At 36.3% G+C, this 15,489-nt stretch overlaps 1 protein-coding gene across 1 annotated transcript in view; it reads left to right on the top strand.

Moving 5' to 3' along the window:
* SLC9A9 (solute carrier family 9 member A9) overlaps positions 1-15,489 on the top strand; it is a 494,822-nt gene that overhangs the window by 256,477 nt on the left and 222,856 nt on the right. Inside the window, exons 8-9 of the mRNA XM_041734563.1 lie at positions 10,865-10,978; positions 12,581-12,692. Of these exons, the coding sequence (XP_041590497.1) occupies positions 10,865-10,978; positions 12,581-12,692 (226 nt within the window). The remainder of the gene's footprint in view (positions 1-10,864; positions 10,979-12,580; positions 12,693-15,489) is intronic.

Here is a 15,489-nt window from a genome sequence, read left to right as displayed (position 1 = left end):
CCACCCCCACCCCCAGTCTTTGCAGTTATTCTAGACTCAAGGTTCTGTATGCCAACCACAAACTCTCAGCAAAATGTTTACTTTCAAGACTAACAAGACTGTGGAATGAAAACTGGCAGTTGCTGCCTACACCATAGAATTGCCTACTACAGCAAAGATTCTGGTAGAAATCCCTTTTCTGCTCTTAGAGCAAAGCAGTATGCAATAAATGATACTGTATTTGACTTTTTTTATGAACCAAAGGAGTATTTGAAAGTGATAGAGAACTACATTTCAACTCAACATAAGGAAGGATTTCCTAACAGTTTTAAATGTCTAAAAATGCCATTTGCTTCCTTGGAAAGTAGTGAGGGTTCTGTTTTTGGCAGTATTCAGTTACATGCTGAGCAGCCCCTTGACAAGAGTGTTAGAGCAATCAAGCATTGGCCAGATGTCTGGACATACATTAAAAGGTGACTCTATCCTTGAAATCTTGTAATCCTATATCGTGGGTGTGTGTGTGTGTGTGTTTGTAATTCATCAAAATAGATCTAAGTCCAATTTTATTTGGGGGCCAATATTTCTGACCAATACCACGATAATAATCAGGTTACAGACTTTAGAAATTATTCTTAACTCAATAGTATATTAACTTAAATGAGACCTTACAAAACTCTGTACTTTAATATCCCCCCTCAAAAAAAAAAAAAAAAAGAGAAAGAATCAAAAATGGAAAAACTCCAGAAATAAGAACATTATTATCAGTATTTACTGGGTATAGTAATTTAGCAAATTCATAAAAAATAACCTTCCCCTTAAGTTATAAGCTCAAGGATTTCAAGAAAATCTGGCTACAGTATTTATTCAGTTTAATGAAGCTGAATTCCTTGTAGCTGTAACTACATTTATTTCCTATATTAACTTTACTTACTTAATGATGCCTATTCATCTTCCTAAAATGTGTTTTGTTGTGTTTTTATAGGCTGTGCTTCTGAAATTCTCATGTTTTTAAAAAGTCAAATTAGGTTTAAAAGAAGACAATGAAATGTAGGAGATGGGAGGGGGTTGGGCAGCAGCCAGGAGTGCATAGGGAGCTCAAGAATTCTCAAAGAAATATAGAACAAAATAGAAGCTCTCTGAACACTTAAGTGGTATGTATACCTTCTCTACTTCAGAGACTGTATAGTCCTAAACTTAAAGAATCTGATCTTCGACTTGGAGCCTACCTCCTGCAGGTAGAGCAGAGAAAGAATATGCACACCGTGCAAAGTTTCTTTTATTTTATATATATATACTCTTTTATTTTAGATTATATATATAATTTGTATGCATAATAATATATATATAACCATATATAATTATGATGGTACTATAGAGCATAATGCAAAGCATTTCTCTAGGATTAGAAAGTTTTGTCTTAACATTACTGATGCATGGCAAAAGTTCTGTTTTCACTTTTTGCTTTTGGGGGGAGATTGTTCTGGGTAATCGGGTGGTAGTAGACATTGAGAGGAGTTAAGCATCCACCACCTCAAGTTACCATCTGTTCCTTCCACTAGTTGGATACTAAGAAATTTACCTTTCAGATTCCTTTACTTGACCAAAAAATGTGGTCAGAGTCACAGATACCTTCCATGCCAACCTCAGAGTTGAGAGTTGCCAACCTCTGATGATTAAACAAAATGTATGTATTAAAAATATCCTTTGTAAACTCTAACGCCTCATAAATATTCACTAATACTATTGTTAACAAACATCTTGCTGCCCCAGAACCTGAATCTCATATAATGAAGAGACAGCCTAGTCTGGCAAAAATGATTTGGGCCTAGAACAAAACTCAAGGCAGCTCAGTTCTTCCCTTTATTGTGTTTTATATGGGCAGGTGCAGCTTGCCCAACTGTAAAATAGAAAATAAAATTATCAACTTATGAGTTTTGCTGTCATTATAACATAAATTGTTAAAAATTTAAGTAAGTAAAAGCCTTTAACACATTCCTTAGCATAATTTAAATCCTAAAAAAATAGTTCCATTAATATTATTACTATTTTAGAAGTAGTAATACTGCTATTATTACAATGTCCTAAATTTAGAAGAATCTCAAAGGATTGCATATTTAGCTAGATGTAATTATAAATCTTCAGCTTCCTAAGAGAGGCTGCACTCTAGGATCCATGACCATGACAGGCAATAAAGCCTTTACATCATTTTCATCCTAGTGATAAAGTTCACAGATCTTCAGTACAATTCATCTCTTATACTACCTCTAAAGCCTGTAGGAATTATTGGATTTACGACAAACAAATTTCCTCAGGACAAGGACTAAGCAAATATTAGAATACAGAAGCAAAAGTTATAATTCCAGTAAAATATATTACAATGTTTGTTTGCAAATCCACCAATACAGGAATAAAAATTATTCATTTATGCCCCAGCTTTTTCAAAATATAGATACTCAATAGTATATTTAAAAAATGAAATCTGAGGGACACCTGGGTGGCTCAGTTGGTTATATGTCTGCTTTCAGCTCAGGTCATGATCCCAGGGTCCTAGGATTGAACCCCATTTTGTCCAGTTCTTTGCTCAGCAGGGAGTCTGCTTTTCCCTCTCCCTCTGTCTGCTCCTCCCCCTGTTTGTGCTCTCTCTCTCTCTCTGTCTCTGTCAAATAAAAAAAGTGTTAAGAAAAAAAAAAGAAAGAAAGAAACCTGAGATATTCTCTAAAGAACGCTTCCAGTTAGGAAGAAAGGCAAATTTTTAAAACAAAAAAACTAATCCTGGGACAAAATTATGGAGACAATAAAAGTTCTTTCTTCCTTCTTTCTCATTCTTTCTTTCCTTTCATTTTAATTATAGTTTTGTAGGTTCTTTCACCTCCCAATTAAAGTGGGTTCCAGGGCAGCCCGGGTGGCTCAGCGGTTTAAGCACCGCCTTCAGCCCAGGGGTGTGGTCCTAGGGACATGGAATCGAGTCCCACATCGGGCTCTCTGCGTGGAGCCTGCTTCTCCCTCTCCCTGTGTTTCTGCCTCTCTCTCTCTCTCTCTGTCTCTCATGAATAAATAAATAAAATCTTTTAAAAAATAAATAAATAAATAAATAAATAAATAAATAAATAAATAAAGTGGATTCCAGGGTAGCCCGGGTGGCTCAGCGGTTTAGCACTGCCTTCAGCCCAGGCCATGATCCTGGAGACCTGGGATCGAGTCCCACGTCGGGCTCCCTGCATGGAGGCTGCTTCTCTGTGTGTGTGTGTCTCATGAGTAAACAAAATCTTTTAAAAAATAAAATAAAATAAAATGGATTCCATTGTATTACTTGGACAAGTACATGAAAGTCAGTAGGTTGTGTCAAACTGTACTATGCCAAATAAAAGCCATGCTGAGGAATCCATGTGAATTTAATTGGTATTAGTTGAGTAGGGTATGGTATAATGAACTGCTGTAATATTTTTCTCTGTACGAACCATAGCAATATGGTAAATTTTCATTCTTTTGCAAATAGAGAAAAAAGCCAATCAGCATTAGTGATGTAATTTTATAAAATAGATGTGACTTTTTAAAATTTCTAGTAAGTACAGTAAATAACTTATACTAAAAAAAATCTAGTAAGTCTTCAGAGAATATGGTTTGCTGAGTTAAGTTGTTTAAACTATATCTAAGTTGTTTAATTAACATATGAGTGGTTACCATGAACTTTCAGAGTTTTTAAACACTAATTATCCTCTTACTTAGTTAATATTTCCCTAGTCTTCTTCACACTATTAACTTCCTTTTCATTTTCCTGAAGAAAAGCTTTGCTAAGCAAAGATTACTTAAGTTGGGTTCTCTCCAAATGCTCACAACTAAGAATTAATGGAAATAAAACAAATGTTGATTACTATACTGGATAAATAAAATGTTGAGTCAAGTTTTTTTTTTCATCCACTCTGAGTGAGGATGAAGTAGATATGAGGTTATTTATAGTGAATACTGATTCTGAATCTACTAGTTCCATATTTGTTGTTGTTGGCTGTTAATATTATTATTCGCTTGGAAGTGGAGTTTTGGTTTGTTTATTTTTTTTCTCAAAATTGACCAATGAATCTATTGCCTCAGTAATTAACTAATCCAGGCCACACTCAGGCATTGACGTCCTAATGGTCAAATTAGTTGCTTCTGTCAGCGTGGCCTTAATGTAGATTCTCCTTTTGAAATATGTCTTCAAGAGATTTTTGCATGTGAAACAAAATTGAATTCACCCACACAAGTTCATGAAGTCCCCCAAGAAGGAAATTATTATGAAGCTTGTTTATTCAGGGGAATGTTGTCACATGATATAAAGCGGCAAAGGAGTGCTAATCAGTGATGCTGCCTTGCTATGAAGGGAACCTTTTTAAAAATGCTAATAATCATCTATAATTTAGAATAAGTGAGTCTATCAGATTGTCAAGGTTTTTAAAAATTGATAAAAACTACTTTTGGCAAGCATGTGGGGAAAGGACACCCTCTGCACCATTATTAGAGGTGCAAATTGGCATATCCTTTCTGAAGGGCAGACTGGTAGTATATTGAAAAAGAAAAATTAATGTATACCCTTTGACAGAAGTAGCTCATGTCTAGGAATTACCTAAAAAGTAATCACTTAGTTGGGGAGAGGCATTTGTATAAAGGTGCTCAATGTAGCATTGTTTAAAAGGGAACAATCTAGAAACAACTGAATGTCCAATTATGGGTATGTGAATTAAAATTTGGAAGGAAGATACATAGGGATATTTTGCTGCCATTAAAAACTGTCCAGTGGATCCAAGTTTATTACCACGGAAAGAGGCTTATGAAATATTATTGAGTTAATTAAGTTCCCCTCAAAAATGGTCAGATTTGTAGAACATTGTGCATGTTGTCTATACATCTATGGATCTATGAAAAAGAAATTACTGAAAAAGATGTTCCCAAAAAAGATAAATGTTTTTGTCATTGTTGTTTGTATTTTTCCTCACTTCAAAACAATTTTAAAGAAAATAAGAAAAATATTAGAAATGGATAAGAAGGCTTGATAACCTCTCCAAAATAAAAAGATGAAAGTTTGAGAAAGCATAAGATACCTAGGAATAAACCTAACTAAAGAGGTGAAGGATCTATACCCTAAAAACTATAGAACACTTCTGAAAGAAATTGAGGAAGACACAAAGAGATGGAAAAATATTCCATGCTCATGGATTGGCAGAATTAATATTGTGAAAATGTCAATGTTACCCAGGGCAATTTACACGTTTAATGCAATCCCTATCAAAATACCATGGACTTTCTTCAGAGAGTTAGAACAAATTATTTTAAGATTTGTGTGGAATCAGAAAAGACCCCGAATAGCCAGAGGAATTTTAAAAAAGAAAACCATAGCTGGGGGCATCACAATGCCAGATTTCAGGTTGTATTACAAAGCTGTGGTCATCAAGACAGTGTGGTCCTGGCACAAAACAGACACATAGATCAATGGAACAGAATAGAGAACCCAGAAGTGGACCCTGAACTTTATGGTCAACTAATCTTCGATAAAGGAGGAAAGACTATCCATTGGAAGAAAGACAGTCTCTTCAATAAATGGTACTGGGAAAATTGGACATCCACATGCAGAAGAATGAAACTGGACCACTCTCTTTCACCATACACAAAGATAAACTCAAAATGGATGAAAGATCTAAATGTGAGACATGATTCCATCAAAATCCTACAGGAGAACACAGGCAACACCCTTTTTGAACTCAGCCACAGTAACTTCTTGCAAGATACATCCACGAAGGCAAAAGAAACAAAAGCAAAAATGAACTATTGGGACTTCATCAAGAATTAACAAGGCAGGAAACCACAAATGTTGGAGAGGATGCGGAGAAAAGGGAACCCTCTTACACTGTTGGTGGGAATGTGAACTGGGGCAGCCACTCTGGAAAACTGTGTGGAGGTTCCTCAAAGAGTTAAAAATAGACCTGCCCTATGACCCAGCTATTGCACTGCTGGGGATTTACCCCAAAGATACAGATGCAGTGAAACACCGGGACACCTGCACCCCAATGTTTCTAGCAGCAATGTCCACAATAGGCAAACTGTGGAAGGAGCCTCGGTGTCCATCGAAAGATGAATGGATAAAGAAGATGCGGTCTATGTATACAATGGAATATTACTCAGCAATTAGAAATGACAAATACCCACCATTTGTTTCAACGTGGATGGAACTGGAGGGTATTATGCTGAGTGAAGTAAGTCAATTGGAGAAGGACAAACAGTGTATGTCCTCATTCATTTGAGGAATATAAATAATAGTGAAAGGGGATATAAAGGAAGGGAGAAGAAATGTGTGGAAATATATCAGGAAGGGAGACAGAACATAAAGACTCCTAACTCTGGGAAACGAACTAGGGGTGGTGGAAGAGGAGGAGGGCGGGGGGTGGGAGTGAATGGGTGACAGGCACTGAGGGGGACACTTGACGGGATGAGCACTGGGTGTTATTCTGTATGTTGGTAAATTGAACACCAATAAAAAATTAATTTATTAAAAAAAAAAGTTTGAGAAAGTCTCAAAGAAGAAAACATTTGGAAAATGTTTTTTTCTATTTTAAAATTCTTGTTCTAATTTAATCTAGTTTTATAAATTATGAAAGTAATTCAAGTGCATGGTAAAAAATAATAACAGTGTCAATATCCATACTGTAAAGTAAAAGTTATGTGTATTTGTAAATGTGTATTAATATATGGATTCATACAAACACAGAAATATCTTTTATTTCTTTTAATTCACCTTTTATGATTTAACTATGGATCTTGGATATCCTTCTTTATCTTTCTATAGATCATAAAATTTATTTTATTATATGAGTGTACCATAATTTATGCAAACATTTCTCATAGATATTTATTTCTAGGCTTTTGCTAATATAAATACTTTATAAAATTTCTTGATTAAAAAGCATATACAAAATTACTGGTCGTTTCTTGAATACATTCATAAGTAGGTTTTGTTTTTGTTTTTAAATTGTTCATTCTTAAATAAATAAATAAATAAATAAATAAATAAATTGTTCGTTCTTCTGGAATTTACAAAAATTATTGAATAATTTTAGTAAGGCCCCAAATACAAGATCAATAAAAAATTAATTGTATAGGTGTATCTAACAACAATCAATTAAAAAATGAACTTTGAAAAGGGTACCATTTACAATAATAACAACAAAAAAAAAAACCAGAAAATATCAAGGAATCAATCTAACCAAAGTATGCACAATCTTTATATAGAAAATACTGAGAAAAATTAAAGAACACCAAAATCCTTATGAGGATATGTGATGTTCATGGATTCAAAGTTCAATATTGTAAAAATGTGCATTCTATCCAAATTTCTTTATAAATTTAATGCAATTCCAATTAAAATGCCAGTGAGTTATTTTTGTGGAAAACGACAAGTTGATCCCTAAGAAGTTCAAATGGCAATGTGAGGAGGCAAAGTGTTAATTAAAAAAAAAAGAAAGGCAACAAAACTGGGTGTTGACAAGAATGTCAACACGGACTGCTGATGGGAATGCAAATTGGAACCACCATCTTGGAAAACTGCTTGGCACTATGTCCTGACACTTCCACAGAAACGCAAACATGTATATATAGAAGCAAAATTCATCATAGCCCCAACTGGAAACCACCCACATATCTATCAGTAGTATTATGAACAAATAAATGGTGACATTCATATAATTTTTAAAAATGAACTAGTTCTGTACACAACAACATAAAGAATCTCACAAACGTAATATTGAGTGAAAGATGACAAACACAAAAGGGTATTGCCCAATTTCATTCTTATTTAACTGAAGGAAAGGTTTTTTTTTTTTGTGACGTCATTTGTGATGACAGAAGTACTAGTAGTAGTGCATTGGGGTGTGGAAGTATAAGTGGGAAGGAGAACGAGAGTAATTCTGGGGTGCTGGTGGTATTTTCTTACATAATCTGAAATTGTAAACATATGATTTATAAGCGAGTAAACATTAAAAACATTGCATTTTTTTAACATGCAAAAATAATCAGGAAGATTCAGAAGAAGGTAGACTATGGGAACAATCTAAATCTATGGAATATTACAAATGTATTATGGATCTACATCATTTACGAAAAGTGTGATATTGGTAAAGGAATGGGTAACAATAGAAACAAAGAGCCGGTCCAGAAATGGACCTAAATGGAAAATGGAACTTCTGTGCAATGTGTATATAAACAGTTACTTGTAATTTTGGTCAGTACTAGATTTCAATGAACTGAGTTACTACATCAGGTTAAAATCCCGAGTTTTCCAAAGGAAGCAAATCTCTAAACAAATATTTAATACCAAGGGTCTCCATGTAGACATATAAGACAAATTCCCATCACATCTCAACAACCAACAGAAAAAGAAAAAAAAAAACTTTCTTTTCCATTTAATGTAAGGAATAGATTGAAATTGGGGGGTGGAAGTAGGGGCAGGGAGTGAGCAAGGGTAACTGACTTTGCTGCTATATGAGAAAAGTCAAGAAGTTGACCACCCACTCTTTTTTTTTTTTTTATAACCCATATTGAGTCAGAGAGATGTTTTGCTTTGTTTTGTTAAACTGGTACAGGACTGTGAAGGAATATATATCATTGTAAGCAATAGAAACCTCACCTTGAGCGAAAAAGTGATTTCTTTTTAATTCAATAGTCCAAGGTAGATTTTGCTTCGGGTGAAGCTGAATACAGATTAAGCAGTGTGGTCAGGACACAGCTTCACTTTCAGACAGCTATTTCCCCTGTGATCACAAGACGGCTAGCAGCAGCTCCCTAGCCTGCATCCTACTGTCTCACACTGAAAATCTGGGGGTCTTTGTCCCAGCATTTCCTGCCAGGTCTCATTTGTATTTCTTTGGCTCTGAATGCACCACACCCATTTCTGAACCAAACATGTTGGCTAAAGAAATGCATTGATTTGAGTAGTTTAGTCCTAAATCATATATTCCATGGCTGAGCTACAGAGGTTTCAAATGTGAACTGAGAGTGAGGAAGAAGGTGGACCCCAGAGGGAAATTAGGGTGTGACCACCAAGAAAAGGCTAAATGGATCCTAGATGGCAAAAGGTCCCCTCTACTGTACTTGGGATGGGGACAGGAGAAGAGGCTCTGTGAATTTAATCTGGCATGTGTTTATTTATGTTCAAAACTGTTTAGCTGCAATGGACTGAATGTTTGTGCCCCTCCCATGACCAAATTCATGTTGAAGTCCTAACCAACAATGTGATGGTGTGGAGAGGTGGGGCTTTGGGGAGCTGATTAGATCATGAGAGTGGAGCCTTCATGAACGGGCTTAGTGCCCTTAATAAGAAGAGACAGGAGAGGATATGAGGATACAGCAAGCAGGCTGCTGATTGCAAACCAGGAAGAGGGATCTTACCAAAACCTAATGGATTGATTGACACTTTGATCTTGGACTTCCCAGCTTCCAGACTGTGAGAAATAAATCTCTTTTGCTTTAGCCAGCCAGTCTATATAGTATTTTGTTATGGCATGCTGAGCAGATTAAGGCAGTAGCCAAATCTCACTTTTTGAAAAAGTAAAGATTTGATGGGGTAGCAAAGTGTTCCCCATCCCCTATATTTTCTCCCATGTTTTCAAGTTTTCTGTGGTTATTTGGGTGACAGTGTTAAGATGAGCTGGTCTAGAATGTGAAACAAGTCCTCAGGATAATTGATGATTGCTGCCACTGCAGAAAGACCATCTTGTACCACAGGAGCTGTGTCTTTTTTAATCCTTTATTTCTATTACTGCCTCTAAATAATGTTTCTGACAGGATTCTGCTTTTCTTTCTGTCAACTGTCGGTAAGCAGGTATTGGGCATTATTTGTGAGGCTGTAAATACATTACATGAAAAAATAATGAGTCCTTAAAAAGTCAAGAGAAATGCCTCCAGAGACGTTTACCTAACACGGTGATTTATGTAGGTCTGAGAATGAAGTTTCAGAAACTTCCAAATGAAAATTCTGGAACATAAACTAAAGTCTCTTCCAAATGAGTGTTTGATGTAGCCCCTGGACACATTTCCCTTCTACTTCTAATCTGGAAGTTAGAGAACGTTTTTCATGTTCAACTTAAATTGTTTAGTTAATGATCTAAGAATAACTCTTGGGAGCATCCCCCTGCATAGCATGTTATTACTCCATTCCTCTGACTGAATTTGATGTATCTATTGTGTTCTCATTGCATAAACTGATCTCTGGGATTAATCATTTTCTTTTTACCAGCAAGAAATTGTAGACATTTAATGGATATACCTACATCAGTCAATTTAATGAGTCTCATTGTCTGGAGTTTGAAATATACTGATCATTCTAATGTTGAAATATAATTGACATTCATTCTTATTCCAAGTTTCCAAGTTTTCTAAGTTTGTCCCTCCTGCTTGCCTGAGAAAGGTAATTTAGCTAATTTTTTTTTTTTATTTTAAGTTTTTAGGGCCTAGGAACTCAAGGGCATCTACTGAGTAATGCTAGAAGATGCTAAACAATCCTGGCATCCTCTCCTATGGTATACCTTAAGCAATCACATAGATTTCTATAACAAGGAATATTCTATCATCCAAGTAGGAATTGTTCTGTGGAGGATCATGCTGGCTAATATGCCCAGGTGTATCTCTAGCAGCCTGACAGCTGGAAAGGAAGATGGCTGCTACATCTTGGAGCACTGGGTCACTGGGTGGAGAGCCAGGGTTGTGTCGGAGAGCCTGACAGGGTAGTCAGCTGAGCACAAGGCCAAAGGGTGGCCTTCCCAGATAAAAGAGGACCATCCATTTACCAGAACAGTTACAAGATATTAGTTGGATTCCAACCTGAATAATCATTAATGGTTTTTGGTTTCTGTTTCGTTTTCAGTTGTTTGAATTTATGAACTTCTTGGCCGAGAATGTCATCTTCTGTTACATGGGCCTGGCACTGTTCACGTTCCAGAATCATATCTTTAATGCTCTTTTCATACTCGGAGCCTTTGTATCCTTTGAAATACAGAACATGGAGTGATGAGGGAAAAGAGTAAACTACTTACTTTTACTGATTATTCTGTGAAATTGTTAAAGTAATTTCCTCAAGTTTATTGCAAGGCTCAAATTCATGGCAGATATGTAATTTCTAGTAGGAGGGAAAAGATCCTGAGAAACTGGGACCTTTATTAAATGCTTCTGTCTCAAGATAAGAAATTTGGAACATACTGAAAGAAATGAAGGGAGAAAACTGAAGGAGAATAGAATACTCAAAAAACGAATGTTCAAAATATATTTATTTCCTAAATATTCAAAGTATGTTTCCAAATTATGAATCATTTACATAAAAATATCAGTCCGTTCTTTACAGAGAAATATACTTAAACTGCATTAGAGTGTATCAGAATATAGCCAGGATTATTAAGCTTTAGAAATATTTTCATCACAAGATGGTAAAATCTCTTTTCCAGTGAGGACTTTGAAAATAAGATACACAGAGTGAAGATCAGATGAAATTAGCATTATAGATGTGATTTTAATGTCTTATGTAAGTGTAAATGTGAGTTTATTTTAATAAGGTCGCCCTTTCCTGTAAGTAAAATAACATAAAATCTAGACTTCCCGTTTAATACAGAGGACTTTTGCAGCTCTAGGCCCCAGTAGGAATGGATGTCTATTTGAAAGGATACTGAGTTGCTAGGGATGTCCCCAAGGGCAATCAACAACTGTTGTCCTTTGGAAATGGGCAAATGCCCCTCAGATCACAGGCATGTGATCCTGACAGCCAAAACAGCTGACCCTTTTCTGTAAGCCCTGCTCTAGCCAAGCACCACCATTTGCCTTCTGTCCTCTTTTCACTAAACATTCAGCTGGACACTCCAATTTCACCCAAAGACCTCTACATCTTAGAGGGAAGTTCCCTCTTCCCACATAACTCCACCCCCTTTGAGGACAACCTAGAACCTACAGACTCTCAGGGAAGGAGTCCTGGGTGACAGAAGAGGAGAGAGAACTACCACCAGTATTTTTGTAGATTTTAACCCGTAAAGCTTGGACTTTAGCAAAATGCTTCCTAGAGAAGCAATTGTATTATACATTTAGACAGGCAATTCCTGTCAAAATTAAATCCACTAAGAAAAAAAAAAAAAGTAAGTGAAGTTTGCTAGATACAGGGAGTAGAAACTGATGGAAAGTAAGATGGCAATCATGAGCAGAAGTACATTTATCCTTTCTAAAGTGCTGCTTGAGAAGATAATGCACCAACCCCTGAATGGTCTCTGCCTCAAATTTTACAGCAGAGTTGAGCAAAGAGTCAGTCATCAGTAACATAAATGTGATGAGAAAATTTACAGTGATTGAAATGGTTTGGGGTTAACAATTCTAAACCAAGTAGATATTGAAAGAAAAGCAGAGTTCTCTATTATTTTTGGAAAGGAATTGACATTTAAAGATGAATTTTGGAAGCAAGATGGACATACACATATTGACATATTTATCCCTGTTTTCTGGGTCATAAAATAGAGAAGCTTAAGAACATAACAGTTAAAGCTCAAGGACTCACAGCCTCATTGCAACAACATTTTCCTCAATGTTTCCCTGTGCTTATCTGTAGCTCGCAATTTTTGTTGCCAGAGCCTGCAACATATATCCCCTCTCCTTCCTCCTGAATCTGGGCCGGAAACAGAAGATCCCCTGGAATTTTCAGCACATGATGATGTTTTCAGGTATGTGAACTATGTTATGTGCTAGAGTTCCTCTTGTCTCACACTTTTCCTGAGGGTGCACATGGAAAGCCCCCTCAGGAGATGTAGAGACCTCTTGGTATTACCACCCATTGTATCTACTAGTCTTCACCCCATCATACCTAGTGCCATGCCGATACTCTATAAGTTCTAAGCAACCGTGGGATTTCTCTTTCCAAGAGGAAAATTAAACAAAAGGGAATTTTGTTGGAAAATACAGTATCTGCTAGAAACTGGCCTTTGAATAGGTATTTGACTTTCCCCTGACCTATTCCAGATCAATTTTTATATCAGGGAATTTGCACAGTCATTTCACAAGTTGTGTACTTGAAGGTAAATAGTATGCAAGTGGTGCCATCTTTGCCCAATGTTAAGACTTCTTCCTAGCATCCCTGCTCCTTCCCTATGCAAAGCTCCAGGAACTTTCCATAGTTAATATAGAAGTGAGTTGTATGTAAGTGTTCTCAGTTATTAGTTGAGAAAACAAGTATTAATTGCACATTCCCCTAGTGTGCCAAGCACAGTTCTAAACACTGGTGGATATAACTGACAAGGTCTCTGCTCTCAAGAAGCTTATGTTCTAATTGTTTAAATCATACCTGAAGGTTCCTTCTTCCAAAAGAAAATAAACCAAATGAATTTTCTGGCCCTGAACTACTCTGGGAATCGTGACTACTTTCTGTTCAATCAATTTTCCTACCATCAGTCTTCCTTATTCAGAGACATTTTCCCTTACATGCGTTCTATGTAGGAGTATGCTTACATTACACTCAGGGGCAGTTCATGGGAATATATGTGAGAGTACGACAAATACTCTCAGAATGGAGTAAACAAAATTTGGGGTATACAGGGAGATATGGAAAAACTGAGGAAACTATCACTTATTGAATATCTACTATTTGCCACTCACTGTAGATCAATTCTATGAAGCAGATATTAAACCATTTTTTAGATGGAGAAACTCAGGCTTAGGATCTCAAAGAGATTATATAACTTGGCCAAGGACAAAAGCATTCCTGAACCCAGGTTTGTTTGTAAGATTCCACTTCGAACCCACCCAAGTGTCTCAAAATCCATATTTTCAGCAGAAGTACTAGGATTAAAAGGCTTGTCTCACCTTCCATTCCAGTTTAACCTGTTCTACACAGTAAAAGGTTGGTAGTTCCCAGGTTGAGAATGAGCTATTTAATCAAGGATGAAAAAATGGAGATCCAGAGTTCAAAATTGCCCTTCTGTAGTCTTCTAACAGTGCTTCCCTCCATTTCCAGATAAGCTAGAATGAGAGAGTCATAAAGAGGATAAGTTGAACTGGAAGGTGATCTTTGACTTAGAACAGCAATGAACTTTGGAAATGAGTTGACTTCTATTATGAAAACAAAAGACAAGTTTGATCACTCATAAATAGGAAGTCAGCACTGGGTTGCACTTTAGCAACTCATTTCTAGGAGCTGGAAAGTACTTTCCTTCCTTCCCATCAAAACATCAATAGTTTTACTCTGGAGAATAAATATCTGGCTTATTTTTAAAATCTTAAGTATTATATTTTAAACAGTGCTTTATTTTACAAAGATCACTTTGAGAAAGGTGTGAGGTTTTGAATAGCCATGTTGGAATGTGAAGTGTCTGCCCAAAAGGCCAGCTGGCCTGATGGTTTTTCTGGGGTCTGGCATCTTCTATGTTTGCTTAGCTGTTGAATTAGAGCTGTGCTAAAAACTGAGGCCAGCAATACGGTACGTATGGCCAAAGGATGTGAGAAGGCCCAGAATTTGATGATATCTTTATGATATTCTGAAGGAGGGATTCAGCCTTTGAACCAAATGTAGCCCACACCAACTTTGTAAATAAAGTTGAAACACAGCTACACCCTTTCGTTTACATTCGTCTTATCTGTTTTTGCATTACAAAGGCAGAGTTGAGTTGTTTCAGTAGAAAACACATGGCCCAAAAAAACTGAAGTATTTACTATCTGGCCTTTGTTCTAAAGCATCTTCATTCTCTAGAAGGAAAATAATAACCTCATCACATTAAGGGAGTTGAAACTATTAGTTTAATTCAGGAGATCCCAATCAGTTAATTCCCATCATCAAAAGACCATCATGCCAAATTTTCAGGACATCTACTATTATACATGATTATAGTCCAGAGAATGCCCCCCATTGCCTTCCACATTGAGCGTCCACGTCATCTGCCCAGCATCAGTCACTTACTGTTAGCAGTTCAGCAGCTTGACCTCAAGGGCTGCAGTCATGCTGGGCCACAGTGGGCTTCTTTCCATAGTTTTGCCTAGATTTTTATTTTGTATGCCTTTCACATTGAAGTGAATCTGAACAAGAAAGAGATTGGGTTACTTCTTCTATTTTTAATACCATTTTAATTACAAGTTAATAATATTGTTGATATTCCGTGGTATGGTGGAAAGAACATTGGATTTTCCACTAAAAAGATATCTTCTTAGCTTTCAAACGAGGACATAGCAATGTTATGTGGTTGTATAATGGAATCATAGTTGCTCAACTCAAACTCTAACTTTTCTAAGACCTTTGATGAGCAATGTTTTGAGACTCAGATCCAGAGCAAGGTAGGACAGACATTATTAGTCTCTTTCTATAGATTGAAAAGAGAGAGGGAGCCAGAATGAGGGAGATGTGGAGAGTATGGGTATCTTACTCACAATCTTACAACCAATGAGAGATGAAAATGAGACTTGAACTCTAGCCTCTAGACTTTGAATTTAGAGCATCTTACCCACATAACACTACTTCGGATTTACCCTCAAGGT

The sequence above is a fragment of the Vulpes lagopus genome, chromosome 19 (assembly GCF_018345385.1).
Source record: "Vulpes lagopus strain Blue_001 chromosome 19, ASM1834538v1, whole genome shotgun sequence".
NCBI classification, from domain to species: domain Eukaryota; kingdom Metazoa; phylum Chordata; class Mammalia; order Carnivora; family Canidae; genus Vulpes; species Vulpes lagopus.
Note: the sequence above shows the minus strand (reverse complement) of the source record. Positions and strands in the feature narration are given on the sequence as shown.